Source organism: Nycticebus coucang, chromosome 24 (assembly GCF_027406575.1).
Source record: "Nycticebus coucang isolate mNycCou1 chromosome 24, mNycCou1.pri, whole genome shotgun sequence".
Classification (NCBI taxonomy): Eukaryota; Metazoa; Chordata; class Mammalia; order Primates; family Lorisidae; genus Nycticebus; species Nycticebus coucang.
Genome location: NC_069803.1, coordinates 3810143 through 3835093, shown reverse-complemented (window position 1 = coordinate 3835093; position 24951 = coordinate 3810143). Strand labels below are relative to the sequence as shown.

The following is a 24951-nucleotide window of genomic DNA, read 5'->3' as shown; positions in this document are numbered from 1 at the left end:
GATTCTGTTCATTAAAATTGGAATAATTCCTTGTTAATCTGCTTTTCGATTTTGTGGGGCTCTCAAAGGATAAAGCTCCCAGAAAAATTTAATTCAAAGTAGCGACATAATGGTGCTAATCTGCACCTTTAAAAGACTGTTTCATTCAGCTGTTCCACAGGAAAGCGAATGGGTGCAACTCGCTAGTACCTGCTGGGGGTTAGGGGGGTAATGCAGACTCAAAACCATGGAAAGGGATACCCTGGGCGTCCTGTCGCTCACTCTCCCATACCCCGACCTTCATTCCCAGCCCCGTTCCCGAAATCCCAGACTGCGGTCCAGAAACGCTCGGACCCAGCCGCGGGCGATCCCTGGCGGCCGCGAGCGGACTCGGAAAGCTAAGCACGCCGGGGGGCGGGGCGAAGGGAGACGGGGGTGTGGTCTTCTCGCGTGAACTGATGGCGTCATCGAGGCGACAGCCCGGAAGGAAGTAGCGTGCAGAGAGGTGTGGCGGTTTCTGCGGTTGCACTGGGGTTCGGACGGGTACGGAGCGCCAGCAGGGACAGCGTGGTACGCGGCCCCCGCCCCTTAGAGTGCTCACCGGGTCTCGTTGCTCTCCCAGCCGGGGCTGACTCACCGTCCTCGGGAGCTCCCACCCCAACAGCACCTCTCCCTCAGCCGGCCCGCTCCTGAGTGAGAGAAACCCCTTTCTGGCCAGTCTTCTCCCCGCAAGCCCCCAGGCGGGACCGAGTGGAGGCTGCCGGAGCCCCAGCTCAGACCCACGGCGCTTGACCGTCCCTCAGAAGAGGGCGGAGAAGGGGCGCGAGGCGGGGCGGGGTGACCTCGGGGAGGGAAGGACATTTGCTGAAAGAACGCAACTGCAGATCGGTAGCTGGAGGCCGCCACGGTAAAAATAAGCGCCTCCCAGATAACCGCGCCCGAGTTCTGTTAGACCTGGGAGGCAGAATCCACGCCGACTTAACGTTGCTGTCGGTCACCGTAGTTCCTGTTCATTCGGCGTTCAGGAAATTAGCTTCTGGATGCCAACTCTTTCGCGTCCTGGTGCCTGAACGCGGTTGGACTCACGAGGAGCCCAGAGTTCCCCAGTCTGGGGCACCCCCTTTTTCCTCTAACCACGGGCTTGGGGCTCTGTCAGGTGCACAGTGCTCAAATAGATGGCAGACAGCGTGTTTTCATTCTTGTTCAGAGCTCTATCCCGTTAGGGCCAAAGGAATAACTGGGAAGGTAGATGAGAGGCCGGAGAATCTTGCCTTGGAACTCTGCTCGCATACTGTCTCTGTCACTCCAGCATCTGAAAGGAGTAAATAATGGTTTCCTTTGAAACAGCAGGCAATTAGGACAGGGAGGCTCTGACCAGAATTACATAGCCACAACTGGCTGTCATTTGACATACTCTGTAATTTGGGCCAAAGCTGCGTCTCTTCCCTCTGCTAGCATGAGAGGCTCTGGTGACAGCACATTCATGTTCACAGGAAGAGAAGGCTGTGTTCTGAACCCTGTCCAACTGGCACTGGTTCTCTCTTGGGCAGTGGCTGTATCTGGACCCACTGCCTCTTCAGTGCAGTGGAAAATGTAATTCCGTAATTACAGAATGGGGATGTTGACTAAGGACACGGATGAAGTGAGTTGTAAATCTAGCCTTGTGTTCATGCTATACCACGCTGAATATCAGTCACTTTCAGGGAACTCAGCTTGGTGAGACGCTCTGGCTATGGTAGATTTTCTCCTGCAAGAGAGAGAGCACACACATTTTCCCCTTATCTTTTCCCTAGGATAAAGGCTCACTGATGGCTCAGCTGGGGGCAGTTGTGGCCTTGACTTCCAGTTTCTTTTGTGCATCTCTCTTCTCAGCTGTGCACAAGATAGAAGAAGGACATATTGGGGTATATTACAGGTAAGGCAGAAACAGGTAGAAACTTGGAACTTCTTGTTAAACGGCTCCCTTCTGGCAGTCTTGGTTCCATGCTGCTAGGTTGCCGCTGTAAAACTGGCTGAGTCCCGGTTCATGATGGCAGTTTGAGAAGATAACCTCTGCTAATTTGGGATACTCTCTTCAAATTAACATTTCAGGAAAAATGAAAAACCTGCAGGTTGATTTATGTCAGTTCAAGGCAAGCCTAAGGATTCCTACAACAAAGCAACGTCATGTCAGTTTATTTTATTGCTTGTTGTTTTTTTTAAATTTTTCATTGAGGCTCAGCACCTGTAGCTCAGTGGCTAGGGCGCCAGACACATACACAAGAGCTGGTGGGTTCAAATCCAGTCCGGGCCTGCCAAACAACAATGACAACTACAACCAAAAAATAGCCAGGCTTTGTGGCAGGCACCTGTAGTCTCAGCTACTTGGGAGGCGAAGGCAAGAGAATTGCTTAAGCCCAAGAGCCCCCCAAAAATTTTTTTTCCTTGAGGATGGGCTCACACCTGTCCTCTGGGAAGCCGACGTGGGAGGATCCCTTGAGTTCAGGAGTTGGAGATCATCCTGAGCAAGAGTGAGACTCCATCTCTACTAAAAACAGAAAAACTCACTAGGCAGGTGGCGGACACCTATAGTCCCAGCTACCCGGGGGCTGAGGCAGGAGGATCTCTTAAATCCAGGAGTTTAAGGTTGTGGTGAGCTATGATGCTGTGGCACTCTACCAAGGTGACAGAGTGAGACTCTGTCTCAAAAAAAAAAAAAAAAATTTCCTTCATTATTATGAAGCACTCATAAATCTTGGGTTGCTTTCCTTTTAGTATGACCAGTTTTTTTGCTTTAAGTCTTTATAAACTCCTTCACAGCAACCTCCAACTCTTGGTCACAAATGATCCTCTTGCCTCAGTTTTTCTATTTTTAGTAGAGGTAGGGTCTCGCTTTTGCTCAGGCTGGTCTCGAACTCATGAGCTCAAGGTATCCATCTGCTTCAGCCTCCCAGAGTGCTAGGACTACAGGTGTGAGCCACCATGCCCAGCCTGTGAACTCTTTATGTATGCCCTCCAATGTTTATTTCTGGATTGCTGGAAACAAATTCTAAAACTCCGACTGAGATCAAGTCCTCCTCTCCTTTATGTCTCCCTGCTATCTGCTGTTATGTTCCTGAAAAAGGCTTTTATCATTTACATACAACTTGATTAGAAAGGCAACTGCCAAAAAATATACAGAGGATGCTTAAAAATTGTATACATATTTTAAGAAAGGAAATAACTATTAAAATTGTAATAAGTAACATTTGACTTCTGCAATTACAAGAGATATAAGATACGTTATACAAGGTAACAAATATCGGTATATGCTGAATATCACAATTTTGATACAGTCTTTCCCTTTCTTAAAATGTGTATACAGTTTTTTGACACCCTCTGAGTATATATTTAAATGGCTTATGAAATGTACTTAAAATTATTCTTTTGGCAGGTCACGTTACTGGACGCCAGCATTAGTCCAGTTAATTGATAACCATATTACTGGATTTAACTGCCCTAATGGCTTGGCACATACGACAAGTACAACAGTTTTACCTATCTTATCTAAGTATAGTCAAAGATTCTGCTATCTTTATGCCACTTGCCCTTTGTGCTTATTTTTCTGATTGCAAAAGCATGAATAATGGGTCTATGTTTTACCATCACCCTCCCTAGAATTAGAGTCCAGTTGAAAAGACAAGGGGGATCTGGAGATATGGCCCTGGCCAATGTCCTTCTCTGTTTATAGGGCTGAAGAGAAAGTTGGGCCACGTGGCATTGATGTAATAGAACCCTGTTGTTAAACCAAACCTGCCTTGTCTCTCCCTCTGCAGAGGTGGCGCCCTCCTGACCTCGACTAGTGGCCCTGGTTTCCATCTCATGCTCCCTTTTATCACATCGTATAAGTCTGTGCAGGTAAACTTGGCTGTGTGCTGTGGTTAGATGACTGCAAATTTGGGCTGTTGACGAGTACATGACTTGAAATTATTTAGCCATTGGATGAGTAAAATGCCTTTTCAGAGAATGGTTTAAAATCTAGAGAAGAATCTCTTCTGCATGTATAAAAAGAAAAGGGGTGTGTGTGTGTGTGTTTTAAATCACAGCCTACCATGATAAATGAAAATAAAAATGGTAATTTTGCTGATTCTTATTTGAACCTCAGAAATGTGAACATAATTTTTGTGGGAGTAGGGGAGTTGAACTGGATGAGGGGAAATGACATCCAGGAGTGGAATCAATTGTGACAGAGCTAAAGCCATCTCTCGAGTGTATCTAGCTAATAATAATATTTTGAGAATGACTTTTAAACTAACGCTGTAAGTTTCTTCTACTATTTACCATGCATTATGGCTTTCCAAGTGCATTCAGGTACATGATCTCATTTGAGTCTCAGGAAGCCTGAGAATGAGCTGAGGAGGTGTTATGGTCTGAGAAATAAGGAACGTGCTGTTTCAAAACCAGTTCCCTCTTACTCAGTTTCACTTTCTACCAATTCAGTAACCAGTGGTTAACCACAGTCTGAAAATAGGTTAGGACAGTACAGTAAGATGTTTTGGGAGAGATAGACCACATTTCACTTAACTTTTATTACAATATATTGTTATATTGTTTTATTAGTCCATTTCTTATTGTGTAATTTATAATTTAAACTTTATCATATGTATATATAGGCGAAAAAGTATGGCATATATAGTGTTCAGTACAATCCAAGATTGCAGGCATCCACTGGGGCTCTTAGAACATGACCCCCAAAGATAAGGGGACAGCTGTAAATGGAAGAGATGGAAGTAAACACAGTCTTAAGACTCCCAGGACAGAGTCCTCTTCCCCGAACCATTGTTACTCATTTCTGTGGTGGTCGCTTACAGTGACGCTGGGGTGGGTACCTTTGTTTGGTTTAGCAACCACACTCTAAGAAAGGAGGATGAGGTGAGGTCATCATGTTTAACGAAGGCAAAGCTCAACCCAAACATTTATTCAAGGACAAAGACATTTGGATTTCTGAAGAGTAACTTTGCCTGTGCCTGTCACTGCTGATCTTCCAGTATTTCATGTTTCCTCTGTTTCCAGACCACACTCCAGACAGATGAGGTGAAGAATGTACCTTGTGGGACTAGGTAAGATACCCAGAATAAAGCTATTAAGCCCAAATAAGTAAAGGAAGGACTATCAGGCTGGCTGTAGGAAGAAACAGTGAAAAGGGAGGTTGTTTGGTGTTTTTTTGTTTTTTTATTTTTTGTGTGGTTTTACCAAAGTGCCCATCCCCTAGCTCCCTATATTCTGGTTTGAGCAGCGGGTGGAGTGCAGTAGAGAAAATTGTAGCAGGTTTCAGAGGAGCTGGCATGCTGTGATAAGAAGTTTGCACTTTTGTTAGAAGTGAGGGTGCACTAAAGGGTTTTAGCAGATAGATGACCTGAAACAGAAAGATAACTTTACCACAACTAAGGAAAATATTCTAGAGGTATGGAGACCATCAGGGCAGGTGAACATTGTTGCAGTGTCCAGTTGAGAAGCAAAGAGAGTCTCAACTGAAGTAGAGTAACAAGCTCCCCTGTACATTGTGATAAGGAATCTAGACTTCCTTATCTGCTGTTCTGTACTTGCCTCGGGCCAAATAAATTTACACTGTGACTCTTATGAGTCTTGGATGAAGAGGCCCTGATCTGCACAGATTGGCCAGGGTAATACCTCTGCCATGTAATCTGTATAGCTCCAGATAGTTTGTCATGGGCATTGATCAAATGACAGTTTCTTGTGTTGGCTTTGTCTCTCTTTAAGAGCATACTCTTCGTAAGGAGAAAGGTAATGTTCTGGCTAAAATATATGGAGGGTGGCACCTATGGCTCAAAGGAGTAGGGCACCGGCCCCATATACTGGAGGTGGCGAGTTCAAACCCGGCCCCGGCCAAAAACTGCAAAAAAAAAATGATAATAATAAAAATAAAATCTATGGAAAGTAGATGTACTACACTTAAATGGCATTTCTTTTGCAGAAATTTTGAAGTTAGTTTTCACCTGAAGCACTTTTAAGTAAGACTCTTAATTTACGTTTCTAGTAATGGTTTAGATATTACTTGTTATCCCTTTTTACATGCTATTCAAAATGACAGATTATGGTGGCAAGGATAACTAAATTTCTTGTCGTTTGCTTTGTGACCATATCAATAAACTTCTACAATCTTAAAAAAAAAAAAAAAAAAAAAAAAGAAAAGAATGCCACACAGAAACACTATGACAAATCTGGCACTGGAACATCCCATAAGAACTGCCCTGACGTCCTCACAAAGTGGATGTATTTAGGGTGGTGCCTGTGCTCAGTGAGTAGGGTGCTGGTCCCATATACTGAGGGTGGTGAGTTCAAACTCAACCCCGGCCAAACTGCAACAATAAAAAAATTTAAAAAAAGGAAAAAGTGGATGTATTTAGAGGGTGCTGGATTGAAAGGAGACTTACACAAGATGTAAACAAATGCAATGATGAATGTTGGTAGAATCTGGTTCAAAAATAACAGCTATAAAAGCTCCAATGGGCTGCTCGGGAGGCTGAGGCAAGAGAATCGCTTAAGCCCAGGAGCTGGAGGTTGCTGTGAGCTGTGTGATGCCACGGCACTCTACCAAGGGCCATAAAGTGAGACTCTGTCTCTACAAAAAAAAAATAAATAAATAAAAAAAAAATAAATAAAAAGCTCCAATGGGAACTATGCGAGTCTGTTCATATTGCCAGAACAGAGTCCGCAGACTGGGGAGCTTAAGCACAGATATTTATTTTCTCACCATCATCCAAGATCAGGGTGCCAGGGGGGTAGTTTCCGGTGAGGCCTCTCTTCCTACCTTGCAGATAACCACATTCTTGTGTCATAACATGGCCTTTCCTCCTCTCTGCAAGGAGGAAAAGGACACCAGTGGACACCAGTCCTGTTAACCTTAATTAACTTCTTAGTAACCCTGTCTCCAAATACAGTCACATTGGGAGTTAGGGCTTCAGTGTGTGAATTGGGGGGGCAGGGGTGCATGTTTCAGTCCATAACAGGAACTGTTGGGGAAATTTGAATAAGGACTGGATATTAGACGAAGTTAAGGAGTTTTGCTAATAGTCTTGAGAATGATACCAAGATTGTGTGGGCAGTGTTTGCTAAACTGTTAAAGTGTCAAGTGCTTACTTTGAAAATGTTCAGCAAAAAGTCAATAAATAAGGTAGAATATTATCAATGTTGAATTTAAGTGTTGGTGTATGGGTGTACTAGTGTTTCATCTTTTCTGTATGTTTGAAATCCTTTGTATACTATTGGCCTGCTTAACTAAAGTGACAGTGAAGGCAATTTGAGAAACCCCAGCTGTGAAATTCCACCATGACCTTGTACGGTCGGACACCTTCTTGACCTGCTATTGTCTTTTCCCTGTAGTTAATTGCTTTACTCAAAAGGCATTGCTGATTCGAAAGCTATGAACAACTCTTTCCATACTGATACCCCATAAGTCTCCTGGGGTCTTTGGGGAGATACTTTTTGGCAGTATGATTTCTCAGGAGATTGTGTTATTGCTGTCAGCTCTAAAGATCTCCCGCGTGGAGATCCCAGATGCTTGTCAGCCGCCCATGATTTCTTTATAATCCTTACGCCATCACTGTAGGAGACTACAATGTATGACGTATTCTAGAGTTTCTGGTGACTTCTTTGTTGTCCCTCCAATAGTGGTGGCGTGATGATCTACTTTGACAGAATTGAAGTGGTGAACTTCCTGGTCCCAAATGCAGGTAGGTCATCCAGTTTTTTCTCACCCAGCGTGCCAGCCCCATGTCTGTCATGGCACCTCAGCAAAGAAGAACTGCTTTGCCTGAGAAAGTTTTGAGTCTTGCCTTTTGTTATGCTAAACCCTCTCCTTCCCTCCCAGTATATGATATAGTGAAGAACTATACTGCTGACTATGACAAGGCTCTCATCTTCAACAAGATCCATCACGAACTGAACCAGTTCTGCAGTGTACACACACTTCAGGAGGTCTACATTGAGCTGTTTGGTAAGAAAGTCTGTCCTGATCACGCCATGCTCAGGATCCCTGCTTATCCCCATTGTCTGGTCCTGAGCAACCTTGCAGGGTAAATGAGGATTTACCAATAGAATCCAGTGCTCAGAACTGGTCACAGAGGGAATTGCTAACAAGTGTTCATGACAGTGGAGGAAGATCATTAGAGTGGTTGAGCTTTGGACACAGGACTAATAGTAGAATGGAGTATTCACTTCTGGCCTGAATCAGAGGACTAGAATGCAAAAACATCATTCTATAATGAAGACAAAGTCAGTTCTAGAAAAACCGTAGAGATTATCCAGCCAACATCCTCATTGTAAGAGAAGGGTACTGCAGTCCAGGGTGAGAAAGCCGCAGAGCTGGTCACTGGCTGGTAGCAGAGCTGGAGGTGGACTTTCATCTCCTGGCTCTTCTGTCAGTGTTCTTTTCACCACAGCACGCTGAGGGACAGCCAAGATAGGTGGTAAGAAGGGGGTGGTTTTTACCCTGTACCTGTAGAGGTGAATAGGAAAACACATTAAATGAAAAGGATCTGCCTATTGAAGTACACATATTTTGTCCATTTTACCTGGTCAGAGTAAACACAGCCTGGCTTCAGTGGCAAAGGAAGGAAACATCTTAGCAATTGTTATAATTCTTATGGTAAAGAATTTTGTTTAGACTTGCTTCTAGAAATTTTCTAGTAGCCAATGCTAAAAGTAAATTTTTCAACTAGTAATATAAACTATTCTTGATACTAGACTGGACAATGATTTTTCCCAGGAATCTTCATAAAAAGGACCCTGAGCGAGAACATTTTTAATAGTAGACAGAAGGAGAAATCATCAACATTGTTAATGATCATAGTTACACAAATAGCCTTTTGCACTGCTGAAGATTTAGGAAATCATCAGAATCACTCTTTTAATTTTTCTGCAGTAGAAAATGAATTTAAATTCATTTTATAGAGTTCATATTTTATCAGTTGTGAATTTGGTGTGCATTTCAGAAAAATGGTAAATGCGCTGTTGATTTTTTTTAACCTCAGACCAATAGAATTTTCTAAAATATTAATTTTATCTCTAGCTGTTGTTTTAGAGTTTGTGTCATTATGTGAACATTTCAAAGCATTTGAAACAGCAGAAGATAAAGAATCTTCAGTGTTCCTAAAGAGAACAGTAAAAATACTAATTCATTTTTCGTTAGAAAACTTACTGTCTTACAGATCAACTTGGTAGCTTAACAAAGTTCAGAGGAGCTAGGGAAATGTATTTTCTTTGACACTTTTTCTGTTTAAATTTCAGTCTTGCAGGCAAGCTCCACTTTGCTCATGTTCCTCGAACTTTGGAGGTTCCTCCACAGTCCCTTCCTTTCAGGACTCACATAGCCGGGGCTGTAAACACCACTCTGCAGCCTGTTCATCACTTCTTTCTGCTGCATCCTCTTTGTCCATTTTATAAAAATAGTATCTAATACTTGTTGAGAAGTTTACCTGAAGGACCTCTCTGTGTTTACTTGGTAATATTACTTACATGCCACTTACAAATACATGGGTCACAATGAAAATTTTCAGACAGGTTGTGCTATGGTTCATTATTTCACTTGAGGAAACACACTTGACAGCGTCTTTTCTGATTCACCCATGCAAGTTTCAACTTGTCGGGTTTATCAGTGTTGCTGGGAGGGCTTCATTTGTTCCTGTCTGCACAGATTTTACTTTTTTTTTTTTTTGAGACAAAGTCTTACTTTGTCATACTCAGTAGAGAGTTGTGGCATCATAGCTCATAGCAAACTCAAACTCCTGGGCTCAAGCAGTCCTCCTGCCTAAGCCTTCCAAGTAGCTGGAACTACAGGCACCCACCACAATGCCTGGCTAATTTTTTTCTATTTTTAGTACAGACAGGGTCTTGCTCTTCCTCAGGCTGATCTTTAATTCCTAAGCTCAAATGATCCTCCCTCCTCAGCCTCTCAGAGTGCTAGGATTGCAGGTATGAGTCACCATGTCCAGCTGGGATTTTATGTTCCTTTTGAGACAGTTTGACTTTGTCACCCTCGGTAGAGTGCCGTGGGGTCATAGTTTACAACAACCTCAAACTCTTGGGTTTAAGCGATTCTTTTGCCTCAGCCTCCTGAGTAGTTGGGACTACAGGCGCCTGTCACAATGCCCGGCTTATTTTTTTCTTTTCTTTTTTTTTTTTTTTTTTGAGACAGAGTTTCACTATGTCACCCTTGGTAGAGTGCCATGGCATCACAGCTCACAGCAACCTCAAACACTTGGGCTTAAGCGATTCTCTTGCCTCAGACTCCCAAGAAGCTGGGAGTACAGGTGCTCACCACAATGCCCCACTATTTTTTTGTTGCAGTTGTCATTGTTGCTTTAGCAGGCCTAGGCCCCATTTGAACCCACCAGCCTCGGTGTATGTGGCCAGCACCCTACCCACTGAGCTACGGGCATCGCCCAGCTATTTTTAGAGATGAGGTCTTGGTCTGGCTCAGCCTGGTCTCAAACCCATGAGCTCAAGCAGTCCACTGCCTTGGCCTCCCAAGTGCTAGGATTGCAGGCATGAGTTACCATGCCTAGCTGGAATTTTATGTTTCTTGTTTTTTGTTTATCTCAAAACTTTTCATAATGATCCATATATTATCATTACATATAAACAACTTAGTATCAGTATTACTAAAACACCTTGCAAAATATTTCTTCCAGATTTTCCCAGGAGGTTACTAGCCCAGAGCTACAGATTTACACTCAGATATAATTTGGTCTGATAAATGACTTTTGTTATTAATTTATGGAGGGTAAAGGCCATCTCACTAAAGTTTGGTTGGTATTCTATTTAAACTATAAAATATGAAATGCAGTATTTATTTCTAGTTGTTAAATCATTAGAGCACTGACTTTATGGCACACTTCCCTCAGTGAGGGCATATCCTACATGGAGAAACATTGCAATTTCCTGCCTATCAATATGCTGCTTTAAAATCCTAATAGTCAAAGCATAGTTATAAAACACGTTTATGATATTGGCCACTAGCCAGCTTCCACAGGCATCAGTTTTGGCCTGTGTGGAAGTTCCTCAGTGTCACTTATGTGGACACAGGTGACCAAAGGTCCACTTAAGGAGATGGCAGCTAGCAATGGGGAAGGTGACACTAGCCACAAGTCCCAGTCTGGTTTCATCCAGTCTCTTCTCATAACTCTTCCAGAATCTTAGTGAGGCACTCTCGGCAGAAGGCAGGAAAGGCAGGGAAGAGGGCTGTAAAACCCTGGGAAGGCCCTGGCCAGAGAAGGCAGCTTTGGTGCTACTGTTCCGAGGTCCCAGCTGGAGGAGTGAAGGGATTTGGTTATAGCTGTCCCTACACTTGTCTGTGAAATGACTCACATGTGAATTCCAGACAGAGGAATCACCCCCAAAGCAAACAGCACATCAAAGACTTGGACTCATTTCCAGAATTGTAAATTTTCATTTTCCCCTTGTGTTGTTTGATGGAGTTCCTAAAAGAAACAGTCTTCACTGGGGCTCTCCTTGACATCAGAGTCTGTTTTTCTTTTTTTTTTTTTTTTTGTAGAGACAAGAGTTTCACTTTATGGCCCTGGGTGGGGTGTGGTGGCATCACACAGCTCACAGCAACCTCCAACTCCTGGGTTTAAGCGATTCTCTTGCCTCAGCCTCCCAAGCAGCTGGGACTACAGCCGCCCGCCACAACGCCCAGCTATTTTTTTTGTTGCAGTTCGGCCAGGGCCGGGTTTGAACCCGCCACACTCGGTATATGGGGCCAGCGCCTTACCGACTGAGCCACAGGTGCCACCCGAGTCTGTTTTTCTTTTAGAAACATCGAAAATTCTAGATTTAATGTGCTTAGTTCTTTTTAAGAGACCTAACATAACCATTCTATCTTACTTCTTCATAGAAACCGTGAGCCTTCTTTTTTGCTGTTATTGTCCAGAAAAAGGCTGCTTCCTCACTCAAGAAATGTGCTTGAATTGTTTGTTCTTTTTATTTTTTTTAAGCTCAGATTCCCCTGTATGGCATATTTGATATTTTCAACAACAAAGTTGATTTTTACCTTTTTATGTGGAAGCCACAGAGGAAGGATGTCTTCACATTTAGCTGTATAGAGACTGCCTAGGCTCAGTGCTGCAGGAGCCTTGCAGAGGATCTTTTGATAAGTACACCACATGGGAAGACCTTGTGTCCAGAAAGCCCATTCTTGAGCTGGCAATTAAACTTATATTTTCCTCCAGACTGCCCTCACCCGTGTCTGGAAAGTGTAACAACTCCTTTCTGTGTCTTTCCTGTTTCCAGATCAGATTGATGAAAATCTCAAACTGGCTTTGCAGCAGGACCTCACCTCCATGGCTCCTGGACTTGTCATCCAAGTAAGCACTGCTCTCACTGATACTGGGTCCCCTCTTCCAAGGGAAGGACATTTGTGCAGGAAGATCAAGGTCGGGGGGAGCTACTTAACATCATCCCTCACCACCCTCACCTCCCTCACTCTCCCATCAGGCACTGTTTTTATCCCTCTCCAGGCAGTACGGGTGACAAAGCCCAATATACCCGAGGCAATTCGCAGAAACTACGAGTTGATGTGAGTACACCTGTGCTATCCCACCCCAGAAGTAACTGAAGCTGGGCCAGGCTTTTCAGTTGTTCCCTTGCTTGAGTATTTGCTGCAGCCCACTGCACTGTGAGATGGAGTAGGCATGTCACAACCATCTCCGGGTCTCCTTAACTATGACTGAGAACCCTGAGAGAGGCCCCTCAGAGCAGCAAGGTTTTTAAAGGGCCAGAGAGCCTTTTTGTATTCAGTGGTTCATGCCAAAGGGGAGATAGGAGGGAGAGACGAGTGAGTGGACAGGCAGGCATATTTTACTAAAGTAAATTAGATTTTATTTCCCACAAATGAGTTATTTTGGGAGAGAAGAAGAACTATGTTACTGACTGCAACAGATCAGTTTTTACCTGGGCCATTAAACAGCCTTCTAGGAGAGAGTAAGAAATCACAGTTTGCCTCTCCTCAGTGTAAAGGTTCAACTTCTCCAGAGGACAGTGAAGTGCCTTAGAAGCTTCTCTGCAGCAGCCTCACAGTGGCAAACATTTTTCCCCTTCAGGGAAAGCGAGAAGACAAAGCTTCTCATTGCAGCCCAGAAACAGAAGGTGGTGGAGAAGGAAGCCGAGACGGAGCGGAAGAAGGCCCTCATCGGTCAGCAGGGGGAAGGGGCTGGGCAGGGTGGGGAGACGCAGGGAAGGCTGGGCCTTGGTCAGACCACACAGTCCTGCGAACACTTCCCCAGCACAGGAGTGGGGCTCAGACGCCCAGAAGCAATGTGGAGTTTGTCAGGTTGTGGCCAAGGCGATGAGGTCTGAGTTTCCACACGCCTCTTAAATGAAAGGAGCCCTTCCTGTTTGTTCTTTTTTTTTTTTTTGAGACAGAGCCTCAAGCTGTCGCCTCTGGGTAGAGTCCTGTGGCATCACAGCTCATAGCAACCTCCAACTCCTGGGCTTAAGGGATTCTTTTGCCTCAGCCTCCCAAGTAGCTGGTACTGCAGGCACCCACCACAAGACCCAGCTATTTTTTGGTTATAATCGTCATTGTTGTTTGGCAGGCCTGGGCTGGATTCGAACCTGCCAGCTCTGGTGTATATAGCTGGCGCCTTAGCCCCTTGAGCTTTGGTGCCAAGCCCCTATTCGTTCTTAATTCATGATAACCGCTAACACTTACTGAGCACCTACTATGAGCGAGGTACTTTCTCAGTCCTCACAACCACCTTGTGAGTGGTTACTGTACGATCATTAAACTCATTTTATTGAACTGGAGCACAGGGAGGTGAAATAACGTGTCCAAGGTCATATGGCAAGTAAGTGGTGGGACTGGGATTCAAATCCAGGGACTTTAGTTCTAGAACTTACATTCTTAATCAACCACCAACTTTATTATCAATGACCAACTTGACTACTTTCTAAAATGAAGTGCCAGGTAGAAACTTATTAGAGAATACCTTATTCTTCAGAATCTTTCTTGGGCAGAAGACCCTGAGACTTAGGGGAGAGTTAGGGCTTGTTCCTCCTCCCTGGGGCCTGTGTCTCCTCAGTCACGATCTCGTGCTGGTAATGTGGGACTGTACTCGCTGGCACAGCCCATTTCTGCCTGTATGTCCGTCATGTACCAGGGCACTCAGATCAGGGGAAATTAGCCAAACTTCTGAAATACCAGGGTTCTAAGTCTTTCCCAACTTCACTTGTATAGAGGCAGAAAAAGTGGCCCAGGTTGCCGAAATCACGTATGGGCAGAAAGTGATGGAGAAGGAGACAGAGAAGAAGATTTCAGAAATTGAAGGTGAGTGGAAATGGCGTCCCTGCCTGAGTCCTCCTCAGACCCAGCCTGTGTCACCCTTGCCCTTTGATCTCTGTTGTGGGAAGCCGTGGCTTCACTGATACATTAGCTTTTCTCTATGCTTAGACTTGAGTTTGGAGGAGATGGTGGCCAAGTCAGCTTCTGTTTTCTAATCCAGAGAACATTATTCATTCAGGGAACTTGATGCAAATGCCAATGTGTGCCAGGCATTTTGTGAGGCATGAGAAAAATGGAGTCACTGCCGTCTTGGAGTTCACAAGCTAGCAGAGCCACAGAATGGCTGTCTGTCCCTCGGGACCTAGCTACCCTCTCAGAAGTTGGTCAGCACCATTGTTTTAGACACAATGTGTGTTCTCCAAGTCCATGTACACATTAAGCCGAGTTTGAACAGCCACTCTTTTAGTACCACCCACACTGGAGCTACAGAGAAATGTTTTCTTTGCTGGCTTTTCTTTTTGGCCGGGGCCAGGTTTGAACCCACCACCTCCGGTATATGGGGCCAGTGCCCTACTTCTTGAGCCACAGGCACCGCCCTTGCTGGCTTTTCTGACTGTCATTCATTCAATTCCTGCTCCCAAGCCCACACCTCCTTCCCTCCACCCACCTTTGACTTCAGGGTGTGCCTCAGGGCCCAGCTTCTGGCTACACAGTGTTATGTCCAGTTATGCTCATTATGGGACCTGTCAGGCTTTGTAGGGGCCCATTGAGGAGGAAATGAGCATTTCACAGATCAGTGGCTCCTTGTTAAGGAGCTCTTAACAAAGCAGCAGGGTTTTTATTTCTATAAATGCTTGTTATCAAATGCTGAGGCCAGCTGAGTTGGCCACATGCAGCCAGAACCCCCTAAACCATATACAGTGAGAACCCCCACAGACCTTTCTCCCCATTTTGCTACAAATACTACTCACCTGAGGCTGACCTCATTCCTAAGATAAGGGGGTAAATATCAAAAATTTTGCATTAGTTGATTATATGTTGGTTTCATAGTAGTATTGAGTACATTGGATACTTTGTCTTCCATTCTTGAGATACTTTACTAAGAAGACTATATTCCAGCTCAGTTTATACCAAAAAAAAAAAAAAAGTTTGCATTAGCTTGACAGAAAGCTAGTCAGAGCTGATTACATAGTGGAGTTAAATAGGTCTTAATCCAAACAAGTGTTGGTGTAGGCAGTAGTATGTAATTCTCTCTTAGAAGTAGGCCAGCTTAATCATTATTAATTGAAAACTTTTTTAAATGCTTGGTGGAAATAAAAGGACAATGAAGTTAGAGAAGGACTGAACTATTTGTTTATGGCATTCAGTTTTAGTTTGGCACACTTCAACCTTCTTTGGGCTATTCTTGATCTTGGTGTGTAGCACAAAAGGATGAGGCAGAGAGCTCTGCAGCTGGGGCTTGAGGCAGAGTCCCACTCTCAGTTTTGCACACGCACAGCTACAAAATTAAGTGTGTGGAAACAGGTGTCTCTGCAGTGCTCTTGTTGATGATGCTGTCAGAAGTGCAGCAGCAGACTTGCTTATAGCTAGTCCTAGTCATAGGGAGACTCATAACTAGCCCTCACCGTGGGGGGTCACATAACTAGCCCTCGTTGTAGGGAGACTCATAACTAGCCCTCATCATTGTAGGGAGACTCATAACTAGCCCTCCCAGTGGGGAGACTCATAACTAGCCCTCATCTTAGAAAGACTCATAACTAGACCTCATCTTAGAAAGACTCATAACTAGCCCTCATCGTAGGGAGACTCATAACTAGCCCTCACCGTGGGGAGACTCATAACTAGCCCTCATCGTAGGGAGACTCATAACTAGCCCTCCTCATCATAGGGAGACTCATAACTAGCCCTCACCGTGGGGAGACTCATAACTAGCCCTCATCGTGGGGGGGTCACATAATTAGTCCTCGTCGTAGGGAGACTCATAATTAGCCCTCACCGTGGGGGGGTCACATAACTAGCCCTCGTTGTAGGGAGACTCATAACTACCCCTCATCGTAGGGAGACTCATAACTAGCCCTCATCTTAGGAAGACTCATAACTAGCCCTCGTCAGAAGGAGACTCATAACTAGTCCTCAGCAGAGGGAAGCACTTTCAGAGCACTTTTTCATCTTGGTTGATCCTATAACAACTTGTAAATAAGGGGAAATGCCTTTTTCCCAGTTTCATAGGTGAGGAAATCAAAGCATAGAGGGAAAAAAGCAGTCTCCCCACGGTCACAGAAGGAAGGAGGGGAAAGTCCCAGGGACCAGGGCAGAGTCTCTGGTAGCCCCCACAGGGCATCTGGCTTGTGCACTTCATCCCCTCACTGTGCTTTTTCCCCTCAGATGCTGCGTTTCTGGCCCGAGAGAAGGCGAAGGCTGATGCTGAGTGCTACACTGCTATAAAAGTAGCCGAGGCAAATAAGGTGAAGGTCCCACATAGCCTGATGAAGAGGCAATTCTGGGTTTGGGTTTATATTGCTCGAGAGTTTTCAGTGTTGACTGCCCGCCACCACCCAAGGCCAGAACTGAGGATGCCTATGCTGTGTGGGACAGGTGCTTCCCTTTTCCTGAGCAGTGCATTGGTAGAAGTTTAATTTTTCAAATATGGACACTTAAAACTCTTGCAACTCTGTCTAAAATATCTGAGATTACCATATTTTGCCATGTAAAATGTGATCTGTCTCTAAAAACAAAAATATATATATAGAGAGAGAGAGAGAGCGCACTGGGTGTTGTGATAGGCGCCTGTAGTCCCAGCTGCCAGGGAGGTTGAGGCAAGAGAATTGCTTTGAGCCCAAGAGTTTGAGGTTGCTGTGAGCTAATGATGCCACGGCACTCTACCAAGGGTGACAAAGTATGACTGTCTCAAAAAAAAAAAAAAAAAGGTGGTAAAAAAATGTGCATTATACACAGCAAAATATAGTACTTTTACAGAAATGGTTCCCTAGTTTACTAGTGTAACAGGCCACAAAAAGTAAATTGGGCACAAATCTTTCCCATATGACAATTGAAGGGGTACCACCCCAAATTTTCTCTAATATTGTTCCACCTAAGTCTTCCTTGTTTTGTTTTGGTTTGGTTTGTTTTTGTTGTTTGCAGCTGAAGCTGACCCCTGAATACCTGCAGCTGATGAGGTACAAGGCTATTGCTTCCAACAGCAAGATTTACTTTGGCAAAGACATTCCTAACATGTTCGTGGACTCTGCAGGCAATCTAGGCAAGCGCTTTGAGGGGCTAACTGACAAGCTGAGCTTTGGCTTAGAAGATGAGCCCTTGGAGGCAGCCACTACAGAGAATTGAAAGCTTTATACAAACTCAGATGACTTAAAGAGATCTTTATTTTTTAAGATGAACCAGAATGCGCCCCCTTCCCACACTACCTTCTTTGACTCTCTTCAAGTTACTATGGTGAAAAAGAAGAAATGGACTTAAGTCTACTCCCCTTCCTGTGAAGGAAGGGCAGGGATTGATGATATGGGATTTTATTCAGGTAAGTAGGTAATATGACTTCTGATAGGATTTGTAAACCATGGGTTTGAACCTTTGACTTCCAGACACTAACTTTGTCCTTTGGAGCTGGCTTATTGAGGGAGCTGTCATTAGGGAGGGAGAGTGCAGAGTGGTGCCTCCGAGTGGTTCACGTTCCCTTATTTGGGAAAACACAGTCCAGTGTTCTCTCCCCTGCCTCCAAGGTGGGAGATGTGGGTGAGGCCCCGCAACTGAGCAAATACGTGCTTGTCAGTTTGCCAGAAGAGCTAGAGAGAAACAGCTGCTGAGAACATTTGACCCTGCTGGCATTTGGTCACCGTGTGTGTGAGTTATTTTAGAGGCATGCTTTCTTGAGCCCTCATAAGGAAGCATTGGTGCTAGGTTTTGCAAGATTTTCTATACACTGTGCTCCTTGCCTGAGGGCTCAGAGTAGCAGTTTCTGACTACTCTCCAAGCGGTCCCCACCACACAGTTCTTTTTTGAAACTTATCACCTATTGTGTTTGGATTTTTTTTCTCAATCTGATTCTACTTAGCATCAAGAAGACAGAAATAAACAACTCAAGTGTCTTAGTAGCTGCTGAAGTGAGATCCTGATAGCTATTTAGCCACTGCAGCTCCTACTTGGCAGATGGTGTATGTACTTTGAGATAAAGTGTCTTTATTGAGGAGATTCTACAGTGAAAGGCTCTGACATCATGCACAGAGGGGGCTAAAGGACAGTGAAGAGATTTCCTAGTCTTAATGCCTATGACTTGTGCTGGGAATCTGTCCGAAATCGGGATAAGAGCAGACCTTCCTTTACGTAGCCTTGTTTTTACATCCAGAGCTCCGTGTGCCACACAGAGGTCAGACTGAATGTTAAATCTCCATGGATACAATGCAGCTGTAAGTCAGAGTTCATGCCCAAGTCCTTGGGTTGGAATGGCTGCATCACAATGTTTTCTTATTCATTACTGGCTAGGAAAATTTCAAGTCACTCTGAGAGATTCAGGTCCGGGAAGGCAAACATGAAAGAAAGGTTTTTCTTACATCCTGAAATCGGGATTAAAGGTACTGGGGGTGGGGTGATCCAACCATGTAGCCCATGAGTTGTATACAGAATTGTCAGGTAGACGGCGCCTGTCTGGAGTAAACCAGCAAGCAGCTTGGGCTTAGCACTTAGCTTTATTATTAGTTGTGCCCCCTCCACCCCCCAAAAAAAAGCATCTCCTACTGTCCCCCTCTTCCCAAGATGAATACTACAAAGGATCCTTGCTGGCACCAATCCCCACCTCATTTTTGGTTCCATGCCCAGATTTCTGGTTTATCAAATGGTCCCAGAACTTGGGCCAGCTTGCTTAGGAGTTTGAGGAGTTTTCAGCCTGCATAGAAAGATAACAGTGTTGACTCTTCTTACTTCAAATGTTGCTTTTCTCTGTTTTAATTCCCAAGACTTAAGAATTCTCAAACCAGGAGTCCTGGTCACATTTTGCACAGGCACCAAGATGTTCTAGGAGTAACAGAGTTTAATGTGTTCAAGAGCCCCATGCAGAAGGTGATGCGGTTTCCCAAAGATGAGCATAGGGTATCCATTGTTAAAACACAACCCCTATCACATATGGTCCGCTCCTTCCCTTGCTTCCTGGACTTCAGAACATACCAGTTAGCCACAATAGAATCAGGGCAGGATCCCTTAGCCTCTCTGCTCAGGTTCTTTACTTGAAAGCCTCTTGGGTACCAACGGCCTGTGATAGTTTATCCCTTGACCACAAAAGAGCCTCAATGAAGTCCTGTGACAGCTGCCCCTCCATGTTAATGTCACTTCTTCATTAAACAAAAAAGTATAAATTCTATACCTGTCTGAACAGTAAAATCATGGAAGTCAGCTGTTTCCTTGGCATGGGACTTCTAGCCCATCTGTCCGTGTGACTTTGCTTTTTTAACACTAGAAAATCTGATCTTAAAACATTTAAATTCTGGGCGGCGCCTGTGGCTCAGTTGGTAGGGCGCTGGCCCCATATACCGAGGGTGGTGGGTTCAAGCCCGTCCCCGGCCAAACTGCAACCAAAAAATAGCCGGGCGCTGTGGCGGGCGCCTGTAGTCCCAGCTACTCGGGAGGCTGAGGCAAGAGAATCGCTTAAGCCCAGGAGTTGGAGGTTGCTGTGAGCTGTGTGAGGCCACGGCACTCTACCGAGGGCCATAAAGTGAGACTCTGTCTCTACAAAAAAAAAAAAAAAATTTGAATTCTAAACATGTAAAATGTGACAGCCTACAATTTTGTAGACAGTGAAGTAATGGCTGCTATTTATAAATGGAACTTCTATCAGAATAAGTAACTGTTTATAAAATTCAGTTTTTGTAGGATTTTCCAAGGAAAAGGCACCTTGGTTGAATGTTTCTCATTAAACTTTGCAGAAGCAATTCACATCCAGTACTGTTTTTAATTGCTTTTTAATATAAGGACAGAATGTTTGCAAGGAAGCCAAAGTTTATTAATAATTTTTCTATAACTAAAATAAAATAGATATGGAGAGATCTGTGATCATATTAAAGGGGGGAGGGGGATCACTGGAAGAGTCTTAGCAATATATTGATCCAAAAAGATGTTTTATAAATGATCTTTAGCAGTTTCTATGGGTCTGTGTACCTGTCAACATTAATAACTTTACCATTTAAAGAGGGTAAATAGTGAAAGTCAGATGGTCTTATTTACTGATGTTTTCTATTTAAGTTTCAGGATAAATAATATTTTGGCTAATGGCTGCTCTGTGTCTATGAACTTAACCACTACTTCTTTAGTTCTATTCAAAAAGGTTCTAGCCCCTGTTTTTGTTGTTTCATTATAAAACAGATAATAGCCAATCATTTTGTGTTTGTATTTCCATTCCTTTTTATTTCTGCTTCTATGTAGAAGTGATTGAATAGTCAAACTAATTCTACTTTCAGAGAGTCCCAAGGGTGTAATGACCCTCCCCGATTTGTAACTGTGAAACAATTCTTGTTTTAGCAATCATCCTATAAATGATACTGCTGGATTAATTCAAATGCCTTGAATTAATAGCCGGAGGAATTGTTTTGGACAGCACTAAAGGTCCTGTGTGAATTTATGTCTTAGTTTCATTTTCAGTCCTGCTAAATAAAATGAGTCTTTGTATTTGCTTTTTTATTAAAGTGAAATTTTGCAATAGCTAATGTAAGGATAGGTGATATACAGAATAAAACATCCCTGACTAGTGAAGTATAAGATCTCCCTTAAAATATACTCAGATGAGAATCTATCCCCATTATCAAAATAGAAACAATAAAAAACTAATTTGTGAACATGGCATAATTCTTGGTAGGTATTATAGAGATTTATCATTTTAAACAATTCACACACAAGTGCAATTCTGCTCCAAAAGGCAGAGATATTTTCAATTGACCCCACAGTCATTTTTATATCAGTTCAGGAAGTCTCAGTCTCTGCTGTGGAAAGCTGCCCAGCCTAGGGTTCCAAATAAAATACAGGCTTCTCAGTTAAATGTGAATTTCTGATAAATAAGAAATAATTTTTAGCATAAATATTGTATGTTCCAAACACTACATGAGACATACTAAAAAATTTATCTGAAATTCACATTTAACTGGGTATCTTGTATTTTTATTTTTTAAATCTGGTAACCCTACAGGCTTTCTCAGATTTTTTAATGGAGCTCTCATTCTTTATTGATTTGAGAACCTGCTACACAAATAATATGAACTTACAATTGAACATAGGTAAGTTAAGAGTAAGCTTATTGGCGTTAGACTACCTAAATTCAGATCACTGCTCTACTACTTCCTAAATGTGTGGTCTTGAATAAGTTTTTTAACCTCTCCAAACCTCAGTTTCTTTATCTATAAAATGGGTTGAATGGATTATATAAAGTAATGCATATCTATGGTTCAGCACTGTGTCTAGATGTATGGTCAATCACCTGGGAAAATGGGCTAGATAGCACACAACTATTAAGTGGAAAGTCAACAAAAGTGAAAAGCTAGAATAAAACGACAAGCGATGTAGGGGAAGAAGGGACAGCACGGCAGCGCAGCAGACACAGTGTTGAGAGGAATTGGCCAGTTTTGGGCTCCAAGAAAAAAAAAACTTAGAGGCTAGAAAGAAAACAAAACATTAAAATCTTTCAAAAGAAAAAAAGTAGTTAAATAAAACTCATGGATTGAACCCAGAGAGGCAGAGAGAAATTTAACAACTTCACATTAATAAAGTTGGTCAGCTAGCTGTTCTCTAGCCCTACAGGATCCAAAGAGGAGGAAGTTAGCTTGAAGATTAATCTTTTTTTTTTCTTTTCTTTTTTAGTGAGACAGTCTCTCTATGTCTCCCTCAGTAGAGTGCTGTGGTGTCACAGCTCACAGCAACCTCAAACTCTGGGGCTTAAGTGATTCTCTTGCCTCAGCCTCCCTAGTAGCTGGGACTACAGGAGCCCGCCACAATGCCCAGCAATTTTTTTTCTTTTTTTTTTTTTTTTTAGCAGGCCCAGGGCGGGTTGGAACCCACCAGCCCCGTGCATGTGGCCAGTGCCCTAACCAGTGAGTACGGGCGCCCAGCCAGAATAGATCATTTTTAAAAGAATTTACTTAAGATGAAGCTGGCTGAACTTTGAAGTGGGGAGAGGTAGAAAATAAATAAATCCAGGGATTAGCATATGTAACATCTCTGATGGTCTTCAGGAAGATTCTGTACTATTTGATTTAAAAGTCATTCTAATATAAAAGATCAAATGATCTCTAAAGGTCGTGCTTAGGTCTAGGGTTCTAGAATCTCTATTGACATTTCAAAAGCCAAATGTGACAGCATGTTTGCAAAGGGATTGCTGTCATGGGCTACCGTACCCGAATTCATTTAAACTGGGACATAGGCATTCTCCACTTCTGTTCAGAGCTAAGTAACCAGGCAACAGTAATTTTCTATTATCTTTTTTTTAATCTCTCTAAAAGAATCACAGTAGGCTCAAATGGAAACAATTTTCAGATCCATAGTTATTCTAATAATCCAGGGCCTTGGACTACAGAGGTGAATGTTTGGGGGGAGTTTTTTTGTTTGTTTCTTGGTTTTTGCGACAAAGTCTCAAGCTGTCGCCCTGGGTAGAGTGCTGTGGCATCACAGCTCACAGCAACCTCCAACTCTTGAACTCAAGCAATCCTCTTGCCTCAGTTTTTCTATTTTTAGTAGAGATGGGGAGGTCTCACTTTTGCCTAGGCTGGTCTCAAACTTCTGAGCTCAAGCAAACCACCTGACTCGGACTCCCAGAGTGCTAGGATTGTAGGTGTGAGCCACTGTGCCTGGCTACAGGTGAATGTTTTAAAAGCTTAATGGCATTTATGGCAAATAAGTATGCTAGGCTGTTTATAAAATCTGTTCCTCTGGGTATTTGGCTTTTTAATCTTTCTCTTTTCCCCTTTGTCCTGGCAAATTATTGAAGCATTTTAAAGTCAATTATTGGTGATGAAGGGATTTTAGACTTGCATTTTTCAAGATTAGTTAGTAGGGGAGGATGAAAGGTTAAATTGGATTCCTGGTTGATGTCCCAGGAAAAAGAAGAAAATAAGAAAAAAAAAATAAAAAGTGAAAATTAATTCAAAATTACAACTAAGAAGTGAAAAAATTAGAACGTGAAATAATCATGGGACTGAGGTCGCCGTGATGTTTTTATATTCACTTCCATTTTCATAAGAGCATGGAATGTTAGAGATGAAAATCATCTTAGAAATAAATCCACAGCAGCCCAGGTGCGGTGATTCACAGGTATAATTCTAGCACTTTGAGAGGCTGAGGCAGGAGATCACTTGAGCCCAAGAATTTGAGGTTGCTATGAGCTATGATAATGCCACTGCACTCTAGCGCCAGGCAACAGAAATTATCTCAGAAAAAAAGAAGTCAGAAATCTACAATAAAGCCTCTCTTATGCATTCTGGTCTCTCCCGGGGTTCCTTTACAGAGTAATTGCCTCAATAAAATGATGGTACAATTACTTGTCACAGTGACTTGTCAGGTGACTATCGCCAGGATTACTGTCACCTGGATTATACATTCTCTAGATTTGTAAAGTATATATATTTTAAATGTTTTCCAAATAGCCCGTCACTTAAAGTATTTCATACTCACCCAGGCCTTCCTCTACACATCCCTTTACCATGATCACCTTGGTCCATCACACCACTGCTGCCCTAACTCCTTCCAACTTTGTGTCTCTTCAGCAAACATCTCTTATACTGTCACCATGAAGGACTATTGTGTCATTTTTTAATTTTTATTACTTTTGGGGGGGGGAGAGAAGAAATGTATCAAGTCCGGAGACATTTTATTTGAACACTATTACAATGTCTTCAGCAATCCTACTTTATAGATAACTCAGTTATGTGTACCATTGTAAATGACCCGAGTCTTCCCCAAAAGACATTCCTTACTGCAAGGACTGAGGTTCTGCTCGGTCCTTGATTCTCCCAGAGCAGAACCTGTGAAATTCCGTCTCTGTTCTTGGAGTCTGGGAAAAGGAATGAGAGAAAGACAGTAAGGATAACTGCCCCTTCTTTCCAGAAATCTCTAATCCCAGTCACTTCAAGACAAGACAACCTGGAGGACGAACTTTAGCCCTATCTCTAACATCTCTCTCCATTACATTGAATCTTACAGCCAAAAGTGCTTTTCTTAAGAAAAGTGAACTTTTTCTACTTACGGGCAGTGCCTACCGTTTCCCCAACTGACTATTCTGTTGATTTTTGTATTGTCTGGCTCCCATCAACTTTATAACCATATTGCCCCCATTGAGCTGGACACACAGGAGACTCAGGAATTGAACTAAAATGTGTACTAAGATCATGCTACAGCTGGACTGTCCAAAGGGCCTGTGCCCTCTAAGGTGGCACTAGCCACACGTGGCTGCTTGAAATAGCCCAGCTGAAGTCAAAAGCACACAGCGGACTTCAGAAACAAGCTGGCATTCTCATTCAGTTTTTCTGTTCATTGCACGTCGAAATCTTACTTTGTATACACTGGGTTAAATGCTAACATTTTCTTATTCTTTATGTGCCAATGAGACATCTTTACATAACATGGATCCCGTCCAAGGCCTATCGGACAGTGGATGACAAAAATACATTTGGATAATGCCTTGTCTTTAGCAAGCGTTTTCTTTTATATCGCTAGGCTATTCCTTGCAAGAA

The 24951-nt window shown here is 43.2% G+C and overlaps 1 protein-coding gene across 3 annotated transcripts; it reads left to right on the top strand.

Annotated features, from left to right (window-relative positions):
* Window positions 1-413: 413 nt before the first annotated feature.
* ERLIN2 (ER lipid raft associated 2) lies at window positions 414-18962 on the top strand. Of its 3 annotated transcripts, none has more exons than XM_053578254.1 (12): window positions 414-549; window positions 1773-1894; window positions 3774-3855; window positions 5011-5057; window positions 7630-7691; window positions 7829-7954; window positions 12250-12323; window positions 12477-12535; window positions 13059-13150; window positions 14195-14284; window positions 16625-16704; window positions 17381-18962. In XM_053578254.1, the coding sequence occupies exons 2-12, from the start codon at window positions 1788-1790 to the stop codon at window positions 17579-17581; spliced, it is 1020 nt and encodes a 339-aa protein (XP_053434229.1). In that variant the 5' UTR covers window positions 414-549; window positions 1773-1787; the 3' UTR covers window positions 17582-18962. The 3 variants fall into 3 exon arrangements, with proteins under 3 accessions (XP_053434229.1, XP_053434232.1, XP_053434230.1); XM_053578257.1 differs by lacking the exon at window positions 414-549 and adding an exon at window positions 558-672; XM_053578255.1 differs by lacking the exon at window positions 414-549 and adding an exon at window positions 732-886.
* The last annotated feature ends 5989 nt before the right edge of the window (window positions 18963-24951 follow it).